The sequence below is a fragment of the Chionomys nivalis genome, chromosome 9 (assembly GCF_950005125.1).
Source record: "Chionomys nivalis chromosome 9, mChiNiv1.1, whole genome shotgun sequence".
In the NCBI taxonomy this organism is placed as follows: domain Eukaryota; kingdom Metazoa; phylum Chordata; class Mammalia; order Rodentia; family Cricetidae; genus Chionomys; species Chionomys nivalis.
Genome location: NC_080094.1, coordinates 24,165,895 through 24,191,206, shown reverse-complemented (window position 1 = coordinate 24,191,206; position 25,312 = coordinate 24,165,895). Strand labels below are relative to the sequence as shown.

Genomic DNA, 25,312 nt, shown 5'->3' with positions numbered 1-25,312 from the left:
CCAGGGAGACGACTAAGGGGCAAACCCCCCAAATTGGAGGAGTTAGAAGAAACCTCTCTGGAGTCCTGGGCTAAGGGGCAAGAGAGACCCGTCAGGTGCTGCCTATCCCTGGCCCTGCCTCCCATAGCCCCGCCCCTCCGACCTACTGCCACCCACTAGCGGCAGGGCTCCACCGCGGGTCGGGTCGCTGGCCGCGTGGGGAGGGAGCAGTTTTCCTCCAACCTCAATCCCAGCGCCTTTCCTACCCACGCGCACATTTGCCCGCTTTCCCAGAAGGTTAACGTCCTGTCCCACATAGCCCCAGCCCGTGCTTCCTGATCTCCTCCTCCCTTGGGAGCCATTGTTCTCTGGGCTTCCTGATCTGGGCCCCCATTTGCTACAGCTCTGCTCTACCCCCTTCTCGCAGAGTAGCTTGGGAGTGCACCCCTGTCCTTAAAAGAGGTCTAATAAACCTCATCTCCATTCTGACAAGGCCCTTTTGCCTGAACTGGACAGCAGCAGCAGCTATAGCTAGTGCAGATAATTCTTAGACCCCAGGATGTCCCTGGCCAAACTGTCACCAGCTGGAGCTCTCAGCCACTTCTGCCCCACCTTACCTTAAGCTAAACTGAGCAGGTGCCGCGGGGTACAGGAAGCAGGACAGGGATTGGGGCCCATCCGCCTCACCTTCACCGGGCTCTGGAACCTAGTGCAGTGACAGGTGCAGACAGACATTACCCATTACCAGGTGAGGCCCCATTTCCCGCGACAGCTGCCCCTTGAGCATGCTGGGGCACTCATTAGCCCATCCCCACTTCCTGCTGTGCTGTTTTCCTTCATCCAGTGGGACACTCTTAGCTAGGGGCTAGTCTTGTCCCTTCTCTTTCACCTCCCCAAATTTGTGTCGTGTTCCACCCCCCCCCCCTTTGCTCACAAACTACTTCCGGGCAGTTGTGTTGTTTTTCCTTCAGGTTCATGCTTAGACCCCAACCACTGCTACTGCTGCCAGCACCAAATATTCATCCACAACTATCTGGTTCTGTTAGCCTTTGCCTCCCCAAGGTACTTGTGGGGAAGGGGGGCTCTATGCACTGGGAGGGAGGGCCGATGTTGATGACCAAGGGTGTAGGGACCACCTTATCCTTAGTCGTTTGTCCCAGACTGAAAAAAAAATTGTTTTTTTTTCTCTCTCTCCCTATCTGTGTGTGTGTTAGAGGAGTGCATGTCTAATATGTACCTCATCCCCTCTATCTCATCTGCCACAGATAACTGCCATTGAACTTGAACTTAAGGCCCTTTTTATTTTTTAAAAAATTATTTTTATTTTATGTGTATGAGTGTTTTATCTGCATGTCTGTCTGTTCACCATGTGTGCAGTGTCCAAGGAGGTCAGAAGACGGCTTTAGATCCTTTAGAACTGTAGTTGCAGACAGTTGTGAGTTGCCATGCCATGTTGGGTGCTAGAAATTGAACCCAGGTCCTCTGCAGGAGCAGTCAGTGCTTTTAGGTTTTTTTGTTTGTTTGTTTGTTTATTTTTAATGCACTAGCCAACAACATTCATATATTCCACAGAACTATACTCATAAACAAATATGCTTTTACAGGTGTCTGCCCCCCCCCCCCAGTTACACATCCTAGTTGTCATTTATGTTTTTCTTTTCTGGTCCCTAAATGCTCTAAGCTTATCAGTCCCCCAATTTCCAGATATTTGAGTTTATTTCTAACTGAATAGTCATCATGACTTACTTCATGCCCCCTTCCCTCCCTGCCCCTTGGCTCTTTCCTTCTCCTGGTTCTTCCTTGTTGGTTGTCAAGAACCCCCTGGAGAGGACTTTCTTGGAGAGTCTTCAGCGTTCCTCCCCATCACCTTCCTTTTCGTGCTGAGAGCCTTCAGAGCTGCTCTTCATCCTGGGAATTCAGTCTCCTAAGCCAGACACCCATGAGCTTGCATTCTCCTTGCTTTTCTCCTCACTGTGTTCTCTCCACTCTTCCCTCTCTTCCCGATGCCTCCTAGGAATCCTATGGCCATCTGGTCAGTCGCCTGGGTATGGCAGTCTCTTCTCTTTCCTAGCTGGCTATCTGCTCCCTGAGAATGCCCCCCTAACTCTCATCAGGGCTGGGGACCCTGCTGGTCTGGTACCCCAATATCTTAGCATAGCACTAACCTCTCATTAGAAACATGCCCTTGATGAGGAAGAATGTGCCCTCTTCATGTGCTCTCTCCGGATGTCACTGGAGAAGGTCCTGTCCCCAAGCTCCCTGGAAGGTTTTGGAGGGTTATGTACTTGAAGGCCATGTCTTTGACTTTAGATGTGTGTCTACCTCTGGATCTCCTTCTCCTTGTTGAATGGCTCTTGGGACTGGCACATGGATGGCTAAGCCCCTCCAAATTCTACAGATCCTAGATTTTAGCTAGGAGTAAAGTAACCTGAGAAACTTCATGGTTTCCGTGGGTCAGCCCCTTTCCATCAATTCAGGAAGGCTATCCAGGGAAAGGGGCTGCTCGTGGACAAGGGCCAGTCATCATCTCCTTGGACCTTTCCTACTTCCTGTAGAGCTAGGACTAGGTCAGTCCTACAGACTTGTCTTAAAGAAACTGTGATTACCCATTTTAGGTCAAGACTAATGTCTTCTGAGAAGTTAAGAAAGAACCCTCAACCTCAAAAGGTAAGAAAGTAACAAAGGGAGAGGGCATTTGGAAGCCACACAAAGTGTCACTTGCCAGAATACAAATTCACTGGCTTCCAAAATGTCACCAGCATACAAATCCACTAGCTTCTGCACCAGGCTTGCAAACATAGATATTTTTGGGCCAAGCGGACACTTAGGTGTGCCTAACAAACAGGCTTCTCTTCCCTCTTTCCTTTCCTCCCTACTCCCACACTGAGGACTGATCCCAGAGCTTCGAGTAAGCTAGGCAAGTATAACATTGACCCATATCCCTAGCCCTACTGTTTTGTTTTGTTTTTGAGATAGTGTCTCAATATGTATCTCTGACTGGCCTGGAACTCACTGTGTAGACCAGGCTGGCCTCAAACGCACAGAGGTCTGCCTGCCTCTACCCTCAGAGTGCTGGGATTAAAGATGCACAAACCATGCCAAGCTCTACTTTTAAATTTTTTATTTACTTATTATTATTATTATTATCATCATCATTATTATTTGAGACAGGGCTCCTTTATGTAGCCTGGCTGGCCTCATATGTGTGGCAGTCCTGCCTCAGCGTCACACGTACTGTCTGGGGCTGCAGGTGTGTGCTTTCATAGTCACATGTTTAGCTTGGCTTCTTCTTTGAGAGCACAACACGGGCCAAATGTCACATACACGAGGATATCAAGTCACAGTCTGTTCGTGGCCTATACCTAATTTTGTCTAGCAAAGCGGTGATAGTGGTGAGGTGATAAATTTCATCAAGCCAGATGTATATCGCATTATCTACCTCAAGCTGGATGTATATCACATTAATTCAAGCCAGATGTATATAACATTATCTCAAGCCAGATGTATATCGTGTTATCTGTTCAGTGCATGGGACTGGAAAATATAGAGATAATGCAAATTACAATTAATTTAACTGAATATGTCCTTATCTTCTTAAATCTCATTTCAAGATATGTCACAAGAACCATCATCATTTATTGTAAAGCCACTTTTCTGGGGTTTCATGTAGCTTCATGTGTCATTTAGGCCTTCAGAACTCTGCAGGCTGAGTGCTGTGGATTTCTGTTTCTCAAGTGAAGAAATCAGTGGCTCAGAGAGATGAGAAATGCCCAAGATAAAATAGCTTGTAAGTGGGAGAGCCTGATGTAATTCTAACCCACATCTCAGGACTCTGCAACCACGGTTTACACGTATAGACAGAGATGCACCGGAGTGGTAGAAATGATCAGAGCCTGAGGAATGTTAGGGGTGGCAGTGGTGGCTCTCAAGTAAATGTTAAGAAAAAGCTCCTTAGAGAAAGTGCTGATAATGGGGTTTAGCTATGGGGTAGGCAAGCGGCACTATGCATAGCATACGAGGTGAGAAGTGGAACACTTGTTTGGATCCACAGTGCCTGGTGCTCAGTAAGCATGTTTGCCCCTTTGTGGGACTGACGTCCATTAGAGTTCTAAGCTAGGAGGGGTGCATACTCCTGTAATCCTAGCACTTGTGAGGCTGAGACAGGAGTATGTCAAAGCCACCTTGGGCTACATGTGATTCCCTGTCTCAATAACCAAAACACACAGAAACAAAACAAAAAAGGAGCCTGTGTCCTCTAACCTTGCTGACCCAAACATGGCACCCATGAGAGAACAATGGTTACTTCTCCATCGCCACAAGAAAGACTCTAGGACCTTTTTTCATCTTCATAGGATTAAAATACGTAAGAACGAGTAAGCAATATCCACAGAGATTTACCTTGTAAACAAGATGTGGCTCAAACATTTGGTTCAGAGGATTGTCTTAGTGCCTAGTTGTGATCATATTTGTCCCAGGTGGCCCCTCCAGATGGATCCCAAGACAAGGAGACTTCTGACTTCCTGCCACTGACAGACAATCTTAGCCAGAACAGCGAAATCAATCAAAGGACTGAGCAGTTTACTGAGATGCACCTGGCCGACCTACAGAAGTTGTTTGAGAAGGAAACAGATGAGACTGGAGGTACAGAAATACCGTAGGATGATGTCGGTGACTCCTGCCCAGGACCCAGTATCTGGGCTGTGTGCAGGGCTCAGACCTGGTCAGCATTTTTATATCTGCTATCCTGTTTAAATCTGGGTAAGTGGTGCAGGGATAGTGAAGGCTTTTTGAGATCTCGGACGTTTTTAAAATTCCACTAGCCCAGACACCCAAGTATATCCTGCTGCGTTTTGGTGTGTTTTCCAAGCATTTTCAGTCTGTGGTTTGTTTGTTATCAATTGTTGTATGGCAACAGTCCCACATCTTAGTGGCTTACCCCAACTTGTGCTTGTGATCTCCGAATTTCCTGAGCAAGAACAGGGCTGAGCTGCCCTCCTGCTCAGGAGCCCAAAAAAGCCGCAGTTCTGTAGTCATCTGGGGCTGGACTTGGGAAGGCCTTAGGTCTAAGCTCAGATATGTTGTCCCAAAATTCAGATCCTTGCCTTTCATTTCTTTATGACTGTTGCAAGGAGGTTGCCCTCCGCTCCCAGAAGCCGGGCCATGTGAGATTCGCCAACATGGCAGCTGGCAAGGTAGAGCAACACTCACACGTGTCACAATCTGATGGTCATGGAACTGTGGACCATGATGTGATCCCTGTTGTCCAAAAGCGAGGGGACTGCAGGAGGGTGTGAACAGTAGGCCCACCCTCCTGGGGCCTCCGTAAGTATATCTAATCTTCTCTTCAGATACTAATTTGTAGTGGAAACAATTCTGAGTCGAGGAAACAAACACTAGCTTGGCCTCCCTTACTAGATGTGTTGAGAACGCATACTTAGCCTCAGGTTGGGTGAAATCAGCTAACACAATGCACATTTTAAAATAAAGTGTGCGATATCTCATGAAATCAAGAAATAGCATTTATATATGTTTGCATTTATACCACTGTGAAGTGGAAAAGCTCTAAGCTGGGGACTGTGTATGTTATTACAGACCCTTCTTTTTCACATCGTTTTAATATCTGAGGGACTTGGCATGGTGCCCTGAAGCCTCCTATGCAAGCCTTGTTAACGGGTCCAAGTGCTCGTCTATGACTGGAGTCATCCCTCTGATTTGCTTATTTACATTCCGTGGGCTATAAATGATGTCTTGGGGATACTTTCTGCATACCAGACCTTTCTCCTTCTGGCAACTTGATTTCTGCCCTTTGGAATGATACTCGTGGAAGTCAAATAGGAGTAAAGGCATCTTCAGAGCTGACTATGGTTGCTAGTGCTGGGCCCATCTATTTTCCTGTTCATTTGAGTATCGTAGCCACATTATGCTGTTGGGGGGGGGGAGAGAGCAAGACACAGAGACCGAAGCACAGAGAGAGACAATGTGTGCACATGAGCATGAGCAGGCTGGAAGTTGACATCAGGATGTCTTCTATTGCTTTTGCCTCATTTGAGACAGGGTCTCTTCACTGGATCTGAGCCTTGTAGTTTTGGCAAGGCTAATGGACAGCAAGTCCCCAGGATCTAGCAGTCTTTGCCTAGGACTGGGATTACAGGCATGTGCTGCCATGTCTGGCTTTGCATGTATGTTCCTGGGACTGAACTCATATCCTCATACTTGCAAATGCTTCACCACTGAACTGACTTCCCAGTCATCTGGCAATGGTGTTAGCTTGGGGGAGGAGAATTCCCTCCACATTGATGGAAGGTTAGGAAATCAGGCTATTTTTCTCTTTAGACACCTTCAACAAGGCTATTGAGAACATGGGCGGGGGGTGCATACCATTTCCTAGGCACCTGGACACCAGCACAGGTGGAGGGATGAGCAAGGTTATATCAGTGCCTTCCTGTTCACCGTGTATCCTCCAGGCCCGGGAGTTCTTACAGCGAGGGAGAGAGAGCTATGGCTCTGAGGAGACCTCCTTCCCCTCTCCTGCGGGTCTGTAAGTGCAGAGGCAGTTTCACTTTACCTGTCTCCCAGCAGCACTCAGAAACCAGTCACCATCCGGGCCTGTAAGGGCCGTGGAGCACTACTTGCGATATGTGAGCCTCCTGGCCCCGGCATTACATACTCAGATGGGCATTTCTCTAGGCCAGCACATGTTGCTCAGGCCTCCGTTTGACCATCAGTCCAGTAGGAGAGACTGATGGCTCCAGCAGCACTGGGCTACTCTGTAGGAATAGGGCAGGGCGGTGTGAGTACTGTGAGCTCTGAAGTTCCTACCTGTCACTACCAACCTACTGGCTGTGTGACCTTGATTTCGGGCAGGCAGCCTCAGTTTCCCCAGAGCCCCCCATATGTGGCCAGCATTAATAGAATGCAGAGCTGTCACTTGTCAGGGACTAGTGTTTGTGGAGTGCCCAGAACCAAGTGACAGAAGGGCTCTTGTGTGCTTCTAGAGGTCATGGCGGAGTGGGAGACAGTGCATGTGGCAGACAACTAAGAAGCCAGCAGCAGGGATGGCAGCCTCCTCAGACGGTCCTTAGGAAGAAAGGCATCCTTGAAGAAAGAATGACCTGAACTGCAGGGGGCGGGACGTCCAGGCTGTGAAAGGCCCCGTGGTGGGCATGGGGGTCCTGATAACTGGAGCAGAGTATGGAGGGTGTGCTGGGGGATGAGTCTTGCTGGGTGGAGCCAGATACTGCACAGCCTTCGTGCCATGGCAAGGGGCCCAGTTTTTGAAGGGGTTTTAGAAGTGATTTTTGAAGGCAATAATTATATTAAAAAAAATTAGACAGGGCCAACTGACACCTTTGCAAACTTGAACCCAGCTCAGGGAGAAAGTATTTTACGCTGGCCTTGCTTTTCTCCTTTCTTCACCTTCTTCCCCTCTAGGCAAAGTGTGCTATTGTTATTATTATGTCTTTCTGAAACAGGACCTCTATAGCCCAGGCTGGCCTTGAACTTTATGTGTAGCCCAGGTTGGCCTTGAACTCTGAACTTTCTGTCTCTGCCCCCCCCCCCATGCTGGAATTATAGGCATACACCATCATATCTAACTAAAAGCTGATATTTTTATAAATGGTTTTAAAAAGATACATTTAATGTACTGTGGTAGAGAACCTGCCAGCATGTGTGAGGCCCTAGATTGGGATCCACAGCCCCCAACTGCTCTGTATCTCTCTCCTGTGTGGCTGTTTATACCTGGCTCCCCATGCAGGGGTTGCTGCTCATCACTTGCACCAAAGTTCACTGCTTGTTGTCTGTGGAGAGTTGATGCTGTAGTCTGTATCCCTTGATCAGAACTGGGACCTGGTCTGTTCACCCTCCTTCCTGCTGTGGGGTCAACACAGTGGCAGGTGTTCATGAGGAATGCCTGAGTGTGGGCCAATGAGATGGGAAAGATAATTGGGTGATGGCAGAAGCATCAGAAATCAGCTGGCCTGTGCTAAGGTGGATGCTGGGACCTTGAGGGAAGGGTAAACAGGGCCAAATTCATGACTGATGTGAGGGGTAGGGGAGGGGCTGCCTCTTAAGGCACCTCTGGCTGGAGTCCTCCCATCTGCTTCCCTTGAGAGGGCCCGACTGACAATCACAGGCAGGTAGCAGACAGAGTGTCTAGAGTAGGGTGACTGCAGCCTGTGGCCTGTGAGGGCCAGGAAACTTGTGAGTAAGCACCGGTGTTTTTCTCTCCTGAAGCCCTGAACAAGGAAGGTTTCATCAGGATCATGAAGAAGATGCTACGCAACATGTCGGAGGAGATGCTGGAGGTGCTGTTCCTGAAGGTGGACTCAGACTGCAATGGCTTCGTCACATGGGTAAGGAGGGTCCCCTGCTGCCACAAGAGATCGGGAAAGGCTAGAAGGTCCAGCCTGGATCTCTCTGTGAAACAAGCAGAGACTTGAAGATGGGTGGCAGCAAGTATCAGACAGTCAAAATGGACTCTGGTATCAGTTAGGACACTTACTAGGTGGAGGGAAGCTGCATAGCTCTGAGGTGTCTCCCTTCAGACTTCTGGGAGGTGGGCTCATTGGCTCCCACATTGAGTCCCCTGAGGTACAGCTAGCTTTCCTGTACTTCAGAGCCATTCCCTCCTGGTGTAGGGAGTCTTTGTCAGTACCGTGACGGTATTATGGCCCTTTCTTGTCACTCAGGTACAGGTAAGCTCGTGGCTGTTGACTCTGGAACTGTCAGGTCTTCATAGTGTAGGAATAATGCTGACTTTAAATACCTTGTGACGTGGAACAGCACACATGGCATTGAGCCTGCAGAAATGTGCAGAGCCTTGTGGGAGATCAGAGAGACTAATGGGAAGATGATCTTGAGGCACTGTGTCCAGCACTTGGTGTATTCCTCTGCTGAAGTCTCACAGGATGCAGAAGGGTAGAGGCTGGGAAACTTGAGGCTCAGAGCCATTAGGAACTTGGTTTCAGTGTTACAGAGCTGGCTACCAGCAGACCTCATGTTCAGACCTGAGTGTGCCGCAAAGGTCTGTGGGTAACTGTCTATGAACACCTCCTCATGGTTTGGGTATAAGGTTCCCAGCATTCTCTGTCTACATGATGATTCTTGCCACCTCTTCCTTTTTGCAGTACTAGAAGTCTTGTGTATGCAAGGCAAGCATTCTTCCACTGAGTTCATCCTCCACCCTCCTCTGTCTATCCCTTCTTTCCTACCCTCCTTTCTCATTGAGACGACTGCTTTGTTGTCCATGTTGGTCTTGAACTCTTAGGCTCAGGTGATCCTTCTGTGTACCTGGGACTAAGATGTGTCGCCATCCCTGGTTCCTATTTCTTATTATAGTTTCGTAGGTTTGAACCTTGACCATGTTTTAGTGAGGTTGGTCACTGGAGCCCAGAGTGGCAGATATTTGTAGGGTAGGTGTACCCGCATAGCTGTGAACCCTCCCTACTGTTAACTTGGTCATGGACATGAACAAATCAGACATGGTGCCTCAACGAGATTATCCTCTGTGTGAACAGAGGTGACCGGAAACTTTCTATGGACAGCCAGGTGATGTGACTGTGGCCTAGGGGTGCTTGTCCCATTTGAGATTCAAGCACAGGCTTGTTGGTTGGCTACTTTCCTGGTGAGTACTCAGAGGACAGCCTTCAGAGCCACTTGGAGGGGGCTGTAGAGAGAGGAGGGAAGACACGGTATGCCAGGTTTGGGTCCTAAGGGCAAACATTAAGACCACTGCCAATGCCTTCTTTCCCTTGCTTTGTCTTTCTGAGACAGCAAAAGTATGTGGATTATATGATGCGTGAGTTCCAGGGCAAGGAGGAGATGAGGAAGAGCCAGTACCGCCTGCGCTTCCACCTTCCCATGACCGTCATCCCCCTGTAAGAGCCTCTTCCCTGCCGCTGGGTGTGATGGAAAAGTGCTGGTGCTGCCCTCCAGGGAGCCCCTCCTCAGTCCATGAGTCACCGGCCTAACCAAGGTGCTGGCTGGCCTCTTGTCCTTCCAGCTTGTCCTTCACAATCTGTAGGTGGTCATGATGGTAAAGGTAGGTGGTTTGTCCCCCTTTCACAGATAAGGAAGTCAAGGCTCAGAGACACCAGCCTGATGCCTTGCCCAGGCTGTTCTATGCTTTCTTCCCCACCTTTCCTGCACATTGCAGTTTCTCTTGTTACCCTATATTACCAGTGTTGAGTGAGTCTGGCAATTTCATCCTCGGAGCCAGATGGCTCATATATGTGCAGCTAGGATTCTCCTGTGAGGTGACAGGGGGGACTCTGGCCAGGCCGTAGAGGCCTTGCTGACCCTCAGGAGAGGGGGGTGGCTAGAACTTAGTAGTTCTGACTTGTCTCTGCCTGACCTGCTACTCACTCTGCTTGTGGCCCCTCTACCCATGCTATCTACTGGAGCTTGGCCTTGGAGGACTTCTCTAGCAGATGAGCCACAAGAGAAGACCATACAGCTTTATTTAGTACAAGTTTTACATCTTCATGGGGACCTTCATAGGGAAGTGAAAGTGCTAGAAGCTGTATATCCTGGGTGTTGGTGTGCTAGGTTTGAGGAAGAGTGGAAAGTCATGGGCAACTGCTTATTTGATTTCTGAGATGGATCTTATGTATCCCAGTTTAGCTTCCAACTTAGCATGTAGCTTGAACTTTTGATCCTCCTACCTCTGACTGCTGAGTGCTTAGATTATAGGTATGCATCTATTTTTATGCAGTGCTGGGGATCAGATCCAGGGTTTCATGCATACTAGCCAAGCAGTCATTCAACTGAGTGCCTCGGGGAAATTGGATTAAAATAGGGAGGAGTCGGTGTAATAACTGGAGGAGACTTGGCCCGCCTGTCCATGCCCATTCTTCTCTGTGTCCTTGACTTTTCAGAAGTTGTAGCTGTCTGTGGAGGTGTGTAACCAGCGTGCTAGAGGCAGGAGGATCATAAATTCAGGGTCCGCTTCAGCTACATGATGAGTTGGAGACTGGCCTAGTATACAGGACACATTGTTTCAGAAGAAAAAACAAAAAAAGATAAGATTGCTCCCACCTGGGATCTTATGGTGGCAACATACTACTTCTCAAATGCATTTAGCTGAAAATATTCAATAGTCCAAAGTGCCATGCTTTGGGTGGAGTGTCTCAAATTTCATCAACCTCTTCCTTTCCTTGTCTCCCCTTTTGAAGTTCCTCCCTCTAACACCCTAAGGACAAGGGGTAGTTTGTTGGCTTGCAGTGGTTCTCAACCTTCCTGATGCATGACCCTTTAATACAGTTCTTCATGTTGTGTGATCCCTAACCATGAAATTATTTTTGTTACTACTGCATAACTGTTATTTTTCTACTACTGTGAATCATGTAAACATATGATATACAGGATATCTATGACCCTGTGAAAGGATTGTTGATCCCCAAATTGATTGCACCCCACAGGTTGAGAACCATTGGCTTAGAACATGCCCTTCTGCCACCAGGGTCCTTGAACTGGGCTGCCTATGGACCCTTTCTCCTTTCCTGGATCCACCCTGGGTTGGAGCACCAGCAGCCTTGGCTGTGTGGCAGGACACCAGCTCCTGTGGAGCAGTTTGGTGAGCCACATTTGTATCTGGTGAGAGCAAGCTGTAGGTGGGCCTGTTCTCAGAAAGCCACGCCTGATGCGGGCTGTGGAGGAGCAAGACCTAGAGGTTGTCTCTGCCTCGGGCAGCCTGGAGCTTTAGTGAAGAGGGCAGTTTAAAGGAGATCACAGAAGAAAGAGAAGCTTGTAAAAAATTCTGGTTGGGAGTTAATTGAGGAGTAGCCAATTAAATATGAATAACGAGAGATTTTATAACTGTAATTTTGACATGAACACTTGGCTTGATGTAGCTTCTCCTTTGCTGGTCTTTATTTCTTCAGATCTCAAGAATGTTTAAAATCTGGGACACTAAATTCTCAGGAAGCTTTTTCCCTTATTTGCTCTAATTTATTTACACAGCTTGCAACTCAAGAGGGATCTGATCTGGTGGAGAAAGTAGCCAGAATAGCCAAACACTGTTTAGTTAATTATTTTTAAAAATCTTTTTGTTTTTGTTTTTTTGAGATAGGGTTTCTCTGTAGCTTTGGAATTTGCCCTGGAACTAGCTCTTGTAGACCAGGCTGGCCTTGAACTCACGGAGATCTGCCTGTCTCTGCCTCCTGAGTGCTGGAATTAAAGGCACACACCACCAGTACCTGACTAGTTAATTTTATGAGAGGGGGGACTCTAAAAGTCGGTTCACAATTACCGAGTCTGCCATTACCGAGTCTGAATTGAGCACATACCCAAAACACCACCCTCTTTTATCCCTTCACTGTCCAGAAAGAGAGAGGCACAGTCACTACACTGATGAGGAAACAGACCTCCCCAAGATGCTATTCCCAGGGCAGTGTTAACCAAAGGCCTCACATCGCTATTCCCCACAGTCTTTGGTCCTGATAGAAAGGGCAGAGTTGAAGTGATGGAGAGAGAGAGAGAGAGAGAGAGACAGCTGGGAATGTTGATCACCTAGAAATAAACTAATGGCGGGAGACAAGGAGACTTATAGCTAGACATATATGCCCCTGCTCCTCTGTAGAACCGCACATGGATTCCCCTAAGCCTCAGGTCAGCTCATACCTACTTTCAAGCTTTGGAAAAGGCTCTGGAGGAGGAATGAAAGCTCTAGGCATTAAGTTCTAGCTCTGCTGGGAATGGGTGGGATGCAACTCCCTGTAAGTGATGTGACCTGTCCCAGCCTACCATGATCCCAGATGGGCAGATAACATGGGGAAGTGTGAGCCTTAATAGCCAGAGAGCTGACTTTGTTGACAGTGGGACAACCACTGGCAAGTAGCACGGAGGCTTCCTGGGTGGGTGTGGGGTAACAGCTTGCAAAGCCAGGTCTGCCCAGGGCCTGTTTGCTGTGCTCAGTGTCCTGGCTGTGAGGAGTTGGGTGCACAGGATCCAACTCCTCATTGCCCCTTGTTGTACTCTTCTCTTCACCCCAGAGCATGGGAGCAATGGTTAGGAAGTGTCATTTCTTAGGTTTCTGTTATAAGTTATACCCTGCTCGCCATCTGTGGGCTGTTTCTCCCGTGAAAGAAGCTCTGGAGATCTTCACTCTCCATTTTTGCTCTCCCACTACAAAATGAGGGACCTGCCTGGTTATTTCTAGGGATCAGCTTTGGATTCTATCTCATACCATATCAGAGTTGGTTATTTTTCTGGATGGAACCCAGGACCTCACATATACTAGGCAAGTACTCTACCACTGAACCACACCCTATCCTGCATTGGATTCACTTTCTTGTGACCTTTGTTGATCTAGTTGAAGTCTACTTAGAGAAGTAGACTTCTCTACTTCTCCATGTCCTCTGGAGCCTCCTACAGTTTCTTGGTATGTGTGTGTGTGTGTGTGTATGTGTGGGTACACATGCATACTGGTGTGGCTGTCCCCACTGGCCTCTGTCCTGCCTCTTCTGTGACTCTTGGTTCATGCAGACACTTTCTGAGTTATATGTTTGTTTCTTGCCATTTGTAGGCACCATGGGAGCGAGATTGTGAAAGTGGCATTTATAATCCAACGGTTCAAAATGATGGGGTGTTTCATGACTGTCACCAAAGATGGGATCTTGCAGTTCTGGTCCGAGACTTTCTCAATAATGAACTCCTTTAGGGTGAGTCGGATATTCACAGGGTTGGTGGAGAGCCTCTGTTGTGGCACCCTGGGTGGACTTGCCTTTGGCACTTATTATCTGAGCAGCCTAGCTTTGAAGTCACAGGGCTTGAGTTAAGATTATGACTCAATTACTGGAGCCTCACACTTGTCTTCTACTAAGCGGAACATTGCTTGGATGTCTACTAGGCACCTACAAAGCAGTTTGTCCAGGGAGTGTGTCCCTGGAGTCCCCATCTCAGTGAGTGTTATCCTCCAGCCTCTGTGCCAGTGCCTGGCCTTCTCTCCTTGCTCTGTCATACCCACACTGTCTCTAAGACCTGCTGATAGAAACCTTTGTCTGGTCCAGGCGAGAAATTATGGTATTTGGGCTCTGGGGTCCAACTACCAGGGTTAGAGTCCCAACTATACCACCCAACAGCTGTGGGCATGCTGGTCAAGATATCTCTGACTCCTGGTATGTACTCCTCTTGGAGTAGTAGCCCCTCTCAGGATTTGGGGAGTACTTAATGGTATGGGTCATGGATCATGCTGGAGCATGTCAGGCATTCAGCAAGCACTGATGAATAGAAGCCAACATCATCATGAGCTTTCTGCTATCACCTCATGGCCTAGTGTAGTAAGGGATGACATAGTCAGACAAATCAGCTATGCACTTGGTGCTGCCAGACTAGTGGAGGATCCTGCAACAAACAAAGAAAGACCTACCCTCCAGGGTTCCACAGCAAGGCTATGGAGAACACGGTCAGCAGTGTGAAGGGTTTTATGCCTCTGTAGTCACATAGTGCTTTTTTACTTGCAGCATGGATCAGCCCTTATGAGAGGAGAGACCTATATGGGGCTAGGGTGGGTACGTGTGTGTGTGTGTGTGTGTGTGCTCACATCTGCATTCCTGAGTCTGTGGTATCTGGCATACTCTGCCTCCCTTTCTCCACATGTGTGTGGATTAAGGTGTTGGTAGCCTGATTTCTTGACAGTGACTGCTCTGTGGCCACCTCAGGGGTTAGAGCTTGGGAGGCTGACGGGACAGAGGAAGCCTTCCTGAGGAGTCTTGAGAGTTCTGGAAGTCCTTCCTGAAGGAGCTGGTTTGGGTTAAATTGTGAACCTCTCAGGACCATCAGCCAGGACCCACTGGGGACTCACTGTCATGCAAATAGGAGGCTTTGAAGGTAGACCTGGCCTTATGTCCTTGGGGTCATGAAGATGGGTGACTATTAGAACCATTTTAACAGATGCGGAATTTAGCCAAGGCCCTGTTTTTAGAGCTGACATGAGGCATGCCAGGACTGTGCTTGTTCCCAGGGCCTTGTGTGACAGGAAAGGTCCCTGTGCCTCTGTGCTCTGGTAGCAATAGTCCATGGTCTGAGTCTCTGTTCTTCTGCCAGCTCTCCCAGATCCAGCAGTCCTCCCACCAGAAGATTTGGGTTGTCGATATGGTATATATGCACAACATGAACCTCATTGCAGTTGCCTCCACGGAGCTGAAGATAGGTGAGTCCCTGGGGCTCTCCAGGCCTGCCCTTAGCTTTTAGCGAGTGACAGATTTGCACCTGGGACAGACTTGTTGGCTGAGCAACTGTGAGCTTGAATGGGAGTCTTTTGGGAAATGTTGGGTAGCGAGGGCCTGCCAAGTGTTGTGTGCTGTAAAAGGCACTGGGTGTTGGTCGTTTGTGTTGGTGGTTTCTTTGTAGGCAGATGTACTCAGTGAATGCTCAATGTTTACAAGTATTGAGCAGTTCTAATTATAGATCACAGCCCACGCCAGTCTCTCCAGTTTGATTCTACCCTTGTGTCCTGCTGCCTCTAGCCCAGGCCCACCTTTAGTTGTCGCTGGGATAGCACTGAAGCCTCTTCTTGCTTAGCACTCTTCCTCTGAAGGTCACTATAGTAGCCACAAATAGACTTTTGAAATGTCTCCCTGCAGAAAACCTTCACAAAGCACAGACTGGGGAAGGAATCTTAGTGTGACTCATGAGGCAAGGAAGAGCTGGCCCCTACTGCCCGTAGGTTTCCTTGGACCGGACCCTCCTCCTGTTGTGCTGAGGATGCTGTGACCTTCATGGGTCAATTTGTGTGCTCCACCTTCTCTCCCACACCTCTCCCCACCCCAGAGCTTCTACTCTTCATTTGATCCAGAGCAGTGTTACTTCCTCCAGAGACCCTTCCATGACCACCTAGTCCAAGTCAGGTGCCTCTCGAAAAAATCCCCATCAAGCCCTTTGGAGTGTGATCTTATGCTTGTCAGCTAGAGTCCGTGGTGTCTACCTTCTTCTCTGTCCTGGAGCTCGGGCAGTGGGGACGGACAGCATCTGCTTCGCTCACCAAGCGCTCAGTACTCTAGGCTTGGTAGTATTGGGTAGGTGGATAGATGGATAAAGGGTTCAACTAGTCGTGTGTCCCAGATCATGAAGGAGAGGACTTCATGTGTGTCCCCATGGTTCATGGTGCAGAGCTAGACAGGAGGCTGGAGAGCAGCGGTCCTGAAACTGCCCAGGTCTCAACTCTGGCCCTGACACTCAGCAGGTGTGTGACTTTGAGCAGCTCCTTTACCTTTGAGGGCCTTAGTCTACCCATAGGAAAAACAGGGTCAGTGCTCTGTATCTCCAGGTGAGTGTGGGTTAGTGATTGGATATGGGAGGTGCTTGGTATACATTAGCCAATGCTGTCCTTATTAGGAGGACAGACTGTGACACAGCCAGAAAAACAGCGAGGGTGTGAGCAGGTAGGAGCTCTCTCTTCACCCGCAGTTCCGAGAGCCTGACCCCAGCTCCTCATACCACTGAGCTCTGCTGACTGAACTGACATGGTAGGCCGTCAGCACGAACCTTGACCTATGTGACTTGGCCCAGTTAGCCCTGCTCTGTGACCCATAACCCAACCCTTCTGGGATGGCTGGGCCTGTAGGAAGCAGACACTTAAGGGCCTGTCATTCAAACGTGGGAGACTGCTCCTCAGCCTGGGTGATTTGCGACCAGAGCTGCCAGAAGGAGCCAGGCTTCCTAAGTCAGTAGCAGCTGTGTGTCAGGGTCCCATGGAAGGCTCTTGGGCAGGATGGAAGTAATGTTTCAGAAGATCAGTCTGGCAGGCTGGTTCCAGACACTGAGGGATGGGTGAGCCTGCACAAAACCACCCTACATCTGTTCTTCATATGCACCTGCATGCCGTGAGCTCTCCTCTGCTCTGCTTGGGTTCCCAGCTCTAGCCCTGATGAGGGTGGTGAGTGATGGGGAGCAGATCTCTGTTTCCGTTGGCTTCAAACACCTCCAGGGACACACACATGGACGGGCCACTGGAAGCCCCAGGGGCCACATTCCCCAGGGCTTGGGATTTGTCCCTTCATTGTGCATCACAGCCAGTCTCTTAGCGAAGCAGACCCTGGGTACCGTGTCAGAGGCTGAGGAGCCCACAGGTGCCATGTGAAACACGCTCCCTGTCCTCACACAGCTCTCAGGCCAGGCAGCTCCTGCAGTCAAAGAAAACAGGTGGGGAGGGAGATTGACAGGCAGCCAGCCAGATGGGAGAGTGCCAGTGGGCCTAGCTGATGAGGTGGAAGCCTTTCTAAGAAGGGGTCATGGAGCTGGTCTGGAAGAGTTCTGATTGTATTCAAGGTGGACAAAGCAGGGAGAGGCAGGACCAGAAGTGCATGAGGTTGATGCATCTAGAGAGATAAGAAACTGGCATGCTTGGAGCCTAGGGGCCGGACAGGGGCCACAGGCCAGGCAGGAGGAGGCATAGAGGTGCTCTTCCAGATAGACAAGATATACTGCGCTGTGGAGGGTCTGATCCTACAGGACTTCACAGGTTAGGTCTACACTAGGCTTTTGTTCTGGCTGCAGTAGGGGCTGGAGGGCAATTTGTAGCTTGGTGAGTGGCTGTGCTCAGGTCTACTGTTTTTGGCTGCTGTGGAGGTGGGCTACAGGTCCAGAGAAGTGGCAGGGAGTGCTGGGAGGCTGTTTGCCACTACCAGGATCTTTCAAGCCTGAGCCACTCTCAGCTCTGTATGTCTCTCTTTTCTCTTCCAGAGTTCTTTGATATCAGTAACCACAAATGTGTTCAGGCCTTCACCTTTATTGACCTGGATAGCTGTGTCATGGTCATGGACTATTGGTAAGTCTCACAGGAACTGAGACAGGGTCTTGGGAGCTACCACATCACTGGGAAGGGGGCTGAGACCCTAGAAGCACCTGGGGAGCTGGCTCTGACCTCATTGCCATATTGTTCCTCACTGCTTCTCTTGGGTCTTGCTCAGTCACCCCACCCTTAGAGTCCTCCTTATTCTCCTCCGCCTTCCCCTTCTTACCCCGCCCGCCACTCAATGGTGGCAGAGGCCTGCCCTGTGGCACCAAGGTCTCTGGGAAGTAAAAGTGGTCAACACAGAGCCTGATTACTGGTCTATGCTTGGCTGCTGGCCAGAGGCCCAGAGCAAGGCTGGAAGTCTGTTGGAACTGTCCTTGTCCCTAAGGTGGACAGGGGTAGCAGGGTAGAAGGCTCCACAGTGAAGGGTTAATAGCCTAACAGCCTCAAACAGCCTGGGAAACTCTATGCAGGAAGATTGGATACCCTGATAATATCAGAGATAGCACTGGGCAGTTAGTCAGAAGGAGAGAGGTCAGTGGCCAGGGGTCAACATGTTATTAGGACCTCCCAGGAGAACTTCTGGTAAGGATGCCAGAGTAATAAGGACTCCTTTATGGGCCTGGAAAAGCAGCATATAGATCTGTAGTCAAAAACCTTCCTACCCAAAAGTCCCCTTTTCTACCTTATAAAACCCAAAGTCCCTGGTGCCCTGGCACATAGCTACTGCTCTCATGGTGGAGAGGCTGCCCTTGGTTGTTCTGCTTCTGTCGAGGTCAGACTCCTCTTTATTTTCACATCAGCTCCATCAATCCCGATCTGACACAGCACATTCTATCTTCATCTTCCCCCAGGTCCGACTATCACAAAGGTGTGTTCTGCTATGGGGACACCAAGGGCAACGTCGTCATCTTCATGTCTGACAATGTGGCTGGTGGGCTGTTCAACCCACACATCCTTCCCCGGACCTCCAAATGGGGTAGCTAAAAGACACGAGAATGGGCTGAGGCCTGGGGAGTGGGTAGCCGTGGGTGCTGAATTGGCCCCCAACTCTGAGGCATTCTTACTTCCCTGTCTCCCCACTCTGAGCATCTGGAGAGGAGGTGCCCTGCCTACTGGATGAGGCAGAGCAGTGGTGACAGGAAAGACCAGAGGGTCTAAGGTGAGGGACAGTCTTTTGAGGTGGGAACTTTTGCAGGTGAGGACCGAAGACTGCAGATTTTCCGCCGCTCAGGGAGAGTGAAGTGCTTGGCTGTGGCCCTGGGATGTGTCACTTTATTCTTCGAGGTTCAGGATAAGCGACCCTATCTGATGACTGTGAGGGCTTCTGCTCTTCCTGGTTTTGAGCTATCTTTGGATGGGTGAGAATAGATTGGCAAGGTCATAAGGTGGGCTGTGGCGGAACCTAGGGGACCGCCCGGCTTGGCAGCAGCGTGATTAACTGCACCCGGCATCAGTGAGCAGCTGTACCCTGACCTCTTGATGCATCATCTCCTGTCACTACCCCCCCTCTCCCCCCCGCTAGGACCCATGGACTTGTTACTGCCCATTAAGAGGTTTAGGGAGCTGAAGCTACCCGTATATGCCCCGAGGCTGGGGAGTGTGACTGAGGTCTTCAGCCAAGCTACCCATCCAGAGTCTCCAGTTCCCACCACTTGCTGGGATGTGTCCTAAATTGACCCAGGAATTCGGTTTAAGTTAGAGCTTCTTTGACAAAGGGTATAAGGTCAGCAGAGGCCATGGAACTGGGGCTTCCTGAGAGACTCAGTGGTGATGGATCAGATCCAGGATGGAACCTTAGGTGTGGTGCTGGACCCTGGGGCCCTGCCTGCAGGGAAACTGACCTCCTTTCTATCCAGGATGCCAGAGCAGCCCTTGCTGGGACGTCTAGCTGTGGAGGTCTCCAGAGGTTCCCAGGCCTTGTCAAGAACCCCTACTAAGCTGGCTTGATGATGTTCTGGAAGGGTTGTGTGTATGTGTGTGCACGTGTGTGTGTGCTGGGGATTGAACCCAGAACCTTGAGTGTATCAGACAAGCTTTGTAGCACTGAGCTACACTTCCAGCTAGCATGCTACTTTGTCCTTATCCCATCAGTCCCTGGTGGCTGCCCCACCCTGGTCATGTTTGTGTCATGGTGGTCTCTGTGATGAGTGGTGAATGAAGCAAGGCAGGGGGATTAGTGGGTGTGAGTCCTTCAGGGCCACCCACTAGACAGAAGCTTGGGAGCAAATATGAAGAGATGGTGGGATGTGAGAGGGGATGGACAAAGCTAAGGAGTATGCACCTAGCTCTGGGTGATCTGAAGCCAGTTGCTTAACCCTTCTGAGCCTCAGTCTCCTATTCAAATGGAGACAGGGACAACCATGCTTAATTTTTGGCTCTGCTATAAGATGCTTGGAATGAGGGAGCGTTAGGTATGGAGAAGTGCTTAGGGACTGTGTCTTTCTACCCTCCCGGGACCTCAGAGTCTAGTGGGAAAGACACACAGTAGACACTGTTGTGCTGCAGCTTCCCCGTTAACATGCCACATGCCTTTGCATGTGTGTGTTCATGTATATATGTGAATATGTATTTTATGGATGCTTATGTACATGTGAACATGTGTGTGGAGACCAGAGGCCAACAACAGGCATCATTCCTCAGGAACTGTCTACCTGGTGTTTTGATACAGGGTCTCTTAGTAGGACCTGGGACTCACCAAGCTCCAGCTTCGGGAACAAGTTAGCTCCTCAGCCTGAGGGCTTTTATTTTCTTTTTTGCAAGTTTCCTTTTACCCCCTGAACAGACTGCCCCCCCCCTGCACAGTGTTTTTCTTCCATGAGTCCTGGGAGTTGCTTTCAGACGTAAGCCAAACTGACCAGCATTTCTGACCTCCTTCCTTGAACAGCTTCTGACCCTACTACGGACATGGCATGGCATGGCACGGCTGAATCATCACCCACCTCTATCAGTTTGCTCTCCATGGGCGTTCATTACGAGGGCAGGGCAGTGGGTGTGGGCAGTGCCTAGCATGCAGGAGTTGCACCCTGTACTTCTTGGGACTTTTGCTTTCTGGCCAAGGAGGCTGTGTGTCTTGAGGCATGATGGCAAGCCCCCAGTGCATCACTTTTCAGAGTGAATACAGCCTGAAGTCTCCATTCATTCTCTGGAACGCACAATTGGGGAGCCTTCTTGTTGGATGGCAGCGCCTGGGAGTGCATAGCCCCTGGAAGCTGGTCACTGTTGTACTCTGGGCTTGCAGGGCCATGCTGGGCAGCAGGGAAACAGATGGAAGCTCTGTCAAACTCATGAAGTCACATGAGGCTCCAATGAGTGGCTGTCTGGTTGGTGTTCTGGGAAGCATGGGTGCACAATGTGAAAATGTCCTCTGAGCTGGCAGAGGAGAGGTTGCTAATGTGGAGTCTGTTTCCCTGCCAGATAACCGGATCAATATTTCATTGCGGAAACTGCTAAATGAGAAGTCCCCTCTGTATAGGAGCTTCCGAATGAAGGTAAGTGTGTCTTTTCTTAGCCTGCCATTATCCATATACGTGCTCTACTCAAAAACCAATGTCACAAATGGATTTACCTTCTCGGCTCAGCCTCAGTTCCTGGGTGCTTGGCCTCTGAGGACAGAGTGCAGGAAGCTGTTGTATCCCATCCACGTCTTGAACAGCTCCTGATACAGGTGTGTCCTAAGGCTAGCCCCGTCTTTCTCACAGCCTCCTTGGCTTCTCCGAGTTAGTGAGAACATCAGCTTTACTCTGGACAGTCACTGGCTTTCTGTTTGGTTTACCTACTTTCCCTCTGCCCCCTCTCTCTCCATTAAGTGCTCGTTCAGTTCAGTAACCAGAGGAAATCTGCTTTAGAATATAGTCATGCCACCCCGGCAGCTTCTCATCATACTTGAAGCAATCTCAAATCTTTGACTTGACTATCAAACACAAGCTGATAAGCCTCTGGCTTACTCCATTGCTAGCACCCCACTCCCTGCAACCGAGCCAGAGTCTCATGTATTCAAGGCTAGCCTTGGACTTTCTGTGTAGCCAAGTTTGACTTTGAGTTTCTGATCTTCTTGCCTCCATCTTCCAAGGGCTGGCATTACAGACACATGCCATCACGTGAGTGGTGGGGATTGAACCCAGGGCTTTGTGCATGCTAGGCCAACATTATCCCAACTGAGCTACATCCCCATGTCCTGCTGCTCTCTCCGTTCTTCTCGTTTGTTGCTGAGACAGGCTCCCTTGCTCACCCTAGAACTCCCCAAACCCTTTCTTACCACAGGGCCTTGACACATGTTTCTTCATGCTGCAGAGATCTGTTTGGTTCATCTCTCACCCCTACACTTCATGCCCTGAGGCTGCCTCTGCTGTTAGCCCTGTCCCTGGAAGAGGTTTTCACTCCTGACTTTGAATTATCAACCTATTGGTCTTGTCCTGTTAGCCTCACGACAGCGACAGCTCCTCAAGGACAGGGGCTTTGTGGGTTGTGGTCTCTGGAGACAAAGTCTCCAGTTGTTCCCAAAACAGGGCCCAGTGACTTCTGGTACATTCGTGGAACAGATGAATGAATGAGGCTCTCAGTGCAGATCTGAGTTGGACACATTTTAGGAACAGGCATGTGATGTCACAGGAAGCAGTACCCACACTACTCCCCCTCTTTTCTTTTTCTCAAGTCTGGATTCAAGATTGTTGTCCTTGAACACATGATCCTCCCACCTCCATTTCCCAAGTGCTGAGATTGCTGTGTGTACCACCACGCTTGGCTCCTTCCCCTCTTTTCTTCTGTGGTTGTCTCATTAGGATGAATCTTGCCCTTGAAGTTACTAAGCATGCCAGGCCTCATTCAGTGCCTTGGCTTAGATACCATTATTGTGACAGACATTAGAGGAAATAGAGACATTAGACCCCACCCAGGGGCTTGCACGTTTAAGGCATGTTTGATAATCGTATCTGTGTGCCCATCCTTGCTCTTCTTGTCTCCAGAAGGGAAATCTCCAGTCTGGGAGGCTAAGCACAGGTACCAGCCAGGTCTACAGAGAGGATGTGTTCGTTTGCTCTCTGTTGCTGTGATAAAACACTGAGCAAAAGCAACTTGGGGAGGAAAGGGTTTCCTTGGCTTACATGTCCCCATCACAGACCGCCACTGAGGGAAGTCAGGGTAGGAACTGAAGCACGAGTTGAAGCAGGAACCATGGCAGAGGGCTGCTGGTTCTCCATGGCTTCCTCAGCCTGTTTTCTTATATAGCCCAGCACCACCTACCCAGGGCTAACACCACCCACAGTGGGCTGAACCCTCTCACATCAATCATTAATCAAGAAAACGACCCATAGACATACCTACAGGCGAGTCGGATGGATGCAACTCTTTAGCCGGGGCTCCCTCTTCCCAGCTGACTCTAGTTTGTGTCGCATTGACAGAATCTTGCCAGTCAGAGTCTGGGCCAGCCCGCCTTCTCTGCCCTCTGGGCGCTGTCTCCCTCTTGCTGTAGTCCTGGTAGAGAGTGTATTCTGCCCCTCCTGATCCTGGAAGCTATTATGTTCTGACCAATACAGAGGGTGGCAGTGGGCCCAGAAATGCAGACTTCTTGTAGTGGAGGCAGCCAGTAGAAGGCAGACTAGGGCTTAGGCACCCTCGAGTCCAACCTTTCTCCCTGCTTGGAGGAATGACATTATCATGAGCCCAGTCTGTGGCTTCTAAACCTAAGAGGCTCTTTGGACACAGGAGTCCAGGTGATGGTAGGTTTGGTGACAGGGATGGGCTAGACACCCTGGTCATGGGACCTGGTTAGGACTATGGGCCACATCACTTTGTCCAAGCTGTGGTCGCTAAGGCAAGGGCCTTAGATTTTGTGATCTTCAGTCCCATTCTGCACTGGCCTTGGCTAAGTTCCAGGGGTAGGATATGGAACTCAACTGTCCCTGGGAGGTCTCCTGTTACAGCCATTCTCTCTTCCAGAGTCTCCACCCCAACTGGTGTCAGCAGGTCAGATTCATCCCCCAGCTGAATGTGGTGGTCTCGTGTTCAGCCACTGAAAGGTCCTCTCTGGTGCTGACAATCCTGCCAGCCAAAGACCCTGAGAAACCCAGGTAAGGAGTACCAGGTAAGGGGGGAGGGCAGCAGGTATGCCTTGGATAGGTCTGGCTTCCCTCTGCCACATGCAGATAGCCTTAATGAGAGAGGATACACTGCCCTGGGGCTTGTACTGGGTCCCATAGGCTGACAGTGGATGTAGGACCTAGCACGTGGGCTCTGTGTGTGTGGTCTGGGGGACCGAACGTATGCCTTAGTGCACACGTGGAGGCCAGAGGACAGCCTCCAGTGTTGGTCCCCATCTCCCACTATTTGAGACAGGGTCTCTCTGTTGTTGACCACTGTGTCCACCAGACTGACTGGCCTGTGAGTTCCTGAAGGGTCTCCTGGTTTTGTATCATACCTTGCTATAGAAAGACAGGCTTACAGATGTGTACTACAATTCCCAACTTTCCATGGTGTCTGGGAATTCAAACTCAGGTCATCATGCTTGTGTGGCAAGTCCTCTGCCCCCTGAACTGCCTGCCCAGCTCCAGCAGACCTGCTTTACTGACAAATTTATTAAAAACAAGCAACAAAACCACATCAACCCCAGGCTATGTTAAGTAGGCAGACGAAAGGCTTGTCTTGTCTTTTGTCTCTTTCTGAGTTTTGAAGGGAATAGTGAGGAAGGGTCTCATGTAACTGAAGCTGGTCTTGAACTTCTGATCCTCCTGCCTCCACCCTGCAAAGGCTAGGCTTACAGGCTTTTGCCACTAGCTGGGATCAAAATACGTTTGTAAACGGAGTAGTGAAAGTGAATGGCTTTACCTCGGGAGCCTCAGTTTCCTCACCCGTGAAGGGTGAAGCCAGTGTCTACCTCAGGGAGTCCTTGAGTGGAGAATGTTCTGTGTGGCATATGTTATACCTCACAGTAAAAACAAATGAAAAAAACCAACTCATCAACTGCAAAATAAGTTATTTAGGTGGCAAAAGTTATGTCTTCTCTTCCTACGACAAGCCACAATACAGAATCAGGACAACCCCCATGAGTGCATTCATTGTTCTTGGAGACAGTTCCAACATGCTTTGTTTCCTTCTTTCTAGGAGTATTTTATTTCATTGCATTTGATGGCAGGAAGCCAGAGGGTCATCTCACCATGGTCTCGGGAGGCTGCTTCTGATGCTTTGCCCTCCTTTCCCGCCTCCTCTTCCCATTCTCGATGTGCAGGCCCAGAGTTCAGGCATACTGTGCCCCAGGCCCTCTGCTCCTTTCTGTCACTGTGTTCTCATCTTTTTTTCTCTCTCTCCATTTTCTTTCTTTTTTTTTTTATTTTGAGACAAAATCTTGCTGTGTAGCTCAGATTGGCCTTGAACTTGCCATCCTCCTGCTTCTGTCACCCGAGTGCTGGGATTATAGGCATGAACCAACATATTTGGTTTTCTTGTTTGGTTTTACCCCTGTGCCAGGGGACCAAATCCAAGGTCTTGGGCTTGCTAGGCAAATACTCCATCACTGAGCTAAAGCCCAAGCTCTCTCTTGTTTTATTTTTTTCTTTATTTCCTTCCTTTTTTTTTTTGTTATAAATTTGTTTTTGAGTCAGGGTC

The 25,312-nt window shown here is 49.5% G+C and overlaps 1 protein-coding gene across 1 annotated transcript in view; it reads left to right on the top strand.

Moving 5' to 3' along the window:
* The first annotated feature begins 1,982 nt into the window (after positions 1 to 1,982).
* The window catches only part of Efcab8 (EF-hand calcium binding domain 8), a 59,201-nt gene continuing 35,871 nt past the window's right edge, over positions 1,983 to 25,312 (top strand). The window contains exons 1-11 of the mRNA XM_057781110.1: positions 1,983 to 2,011; positions 2,595 to 2,646; positions 4,455 to 4,620; positions 8,215 to 8,333; positions 9,754 to 9,857; positions 13,505 to 13,640; positions 15,025 to 15,130; positions 17,662 to 17,746; positions 18,568 to 18,692; positions 21,131 to 21,204; positions 23,651 to 23,781. Coding sequence (XP_057637093.1) covers positions 1,983 to 2,011; positions 2,595 to 2,646; positions 4,455 to 4,620; positions 8,215 to 8,333; positions 9,754 to 9,857; positions 13,505 to 13,640; positions 15,025 to 15,130; positions 17,662 to 17,746; positions 18,568 to 18,692; positions 21,131 to 21,204; positions 23,651 to 23,781 — 1,127 coding nt within the window. The remainder of the gene's footprint in view (positions 2,012 to 2,594; positions 2,647 to 4,454; positions 4,621 to 8,214; positions 8,334 to 9,753; positions 9,858 to 13,504; positions 13,641 to 15,024; positions 15,131 to 17,661; positions 17,747 to 18,567; positions 18,693 to 21,130; positions 21,205 to 23,650; positions 23,782 to 25,312) is intronic.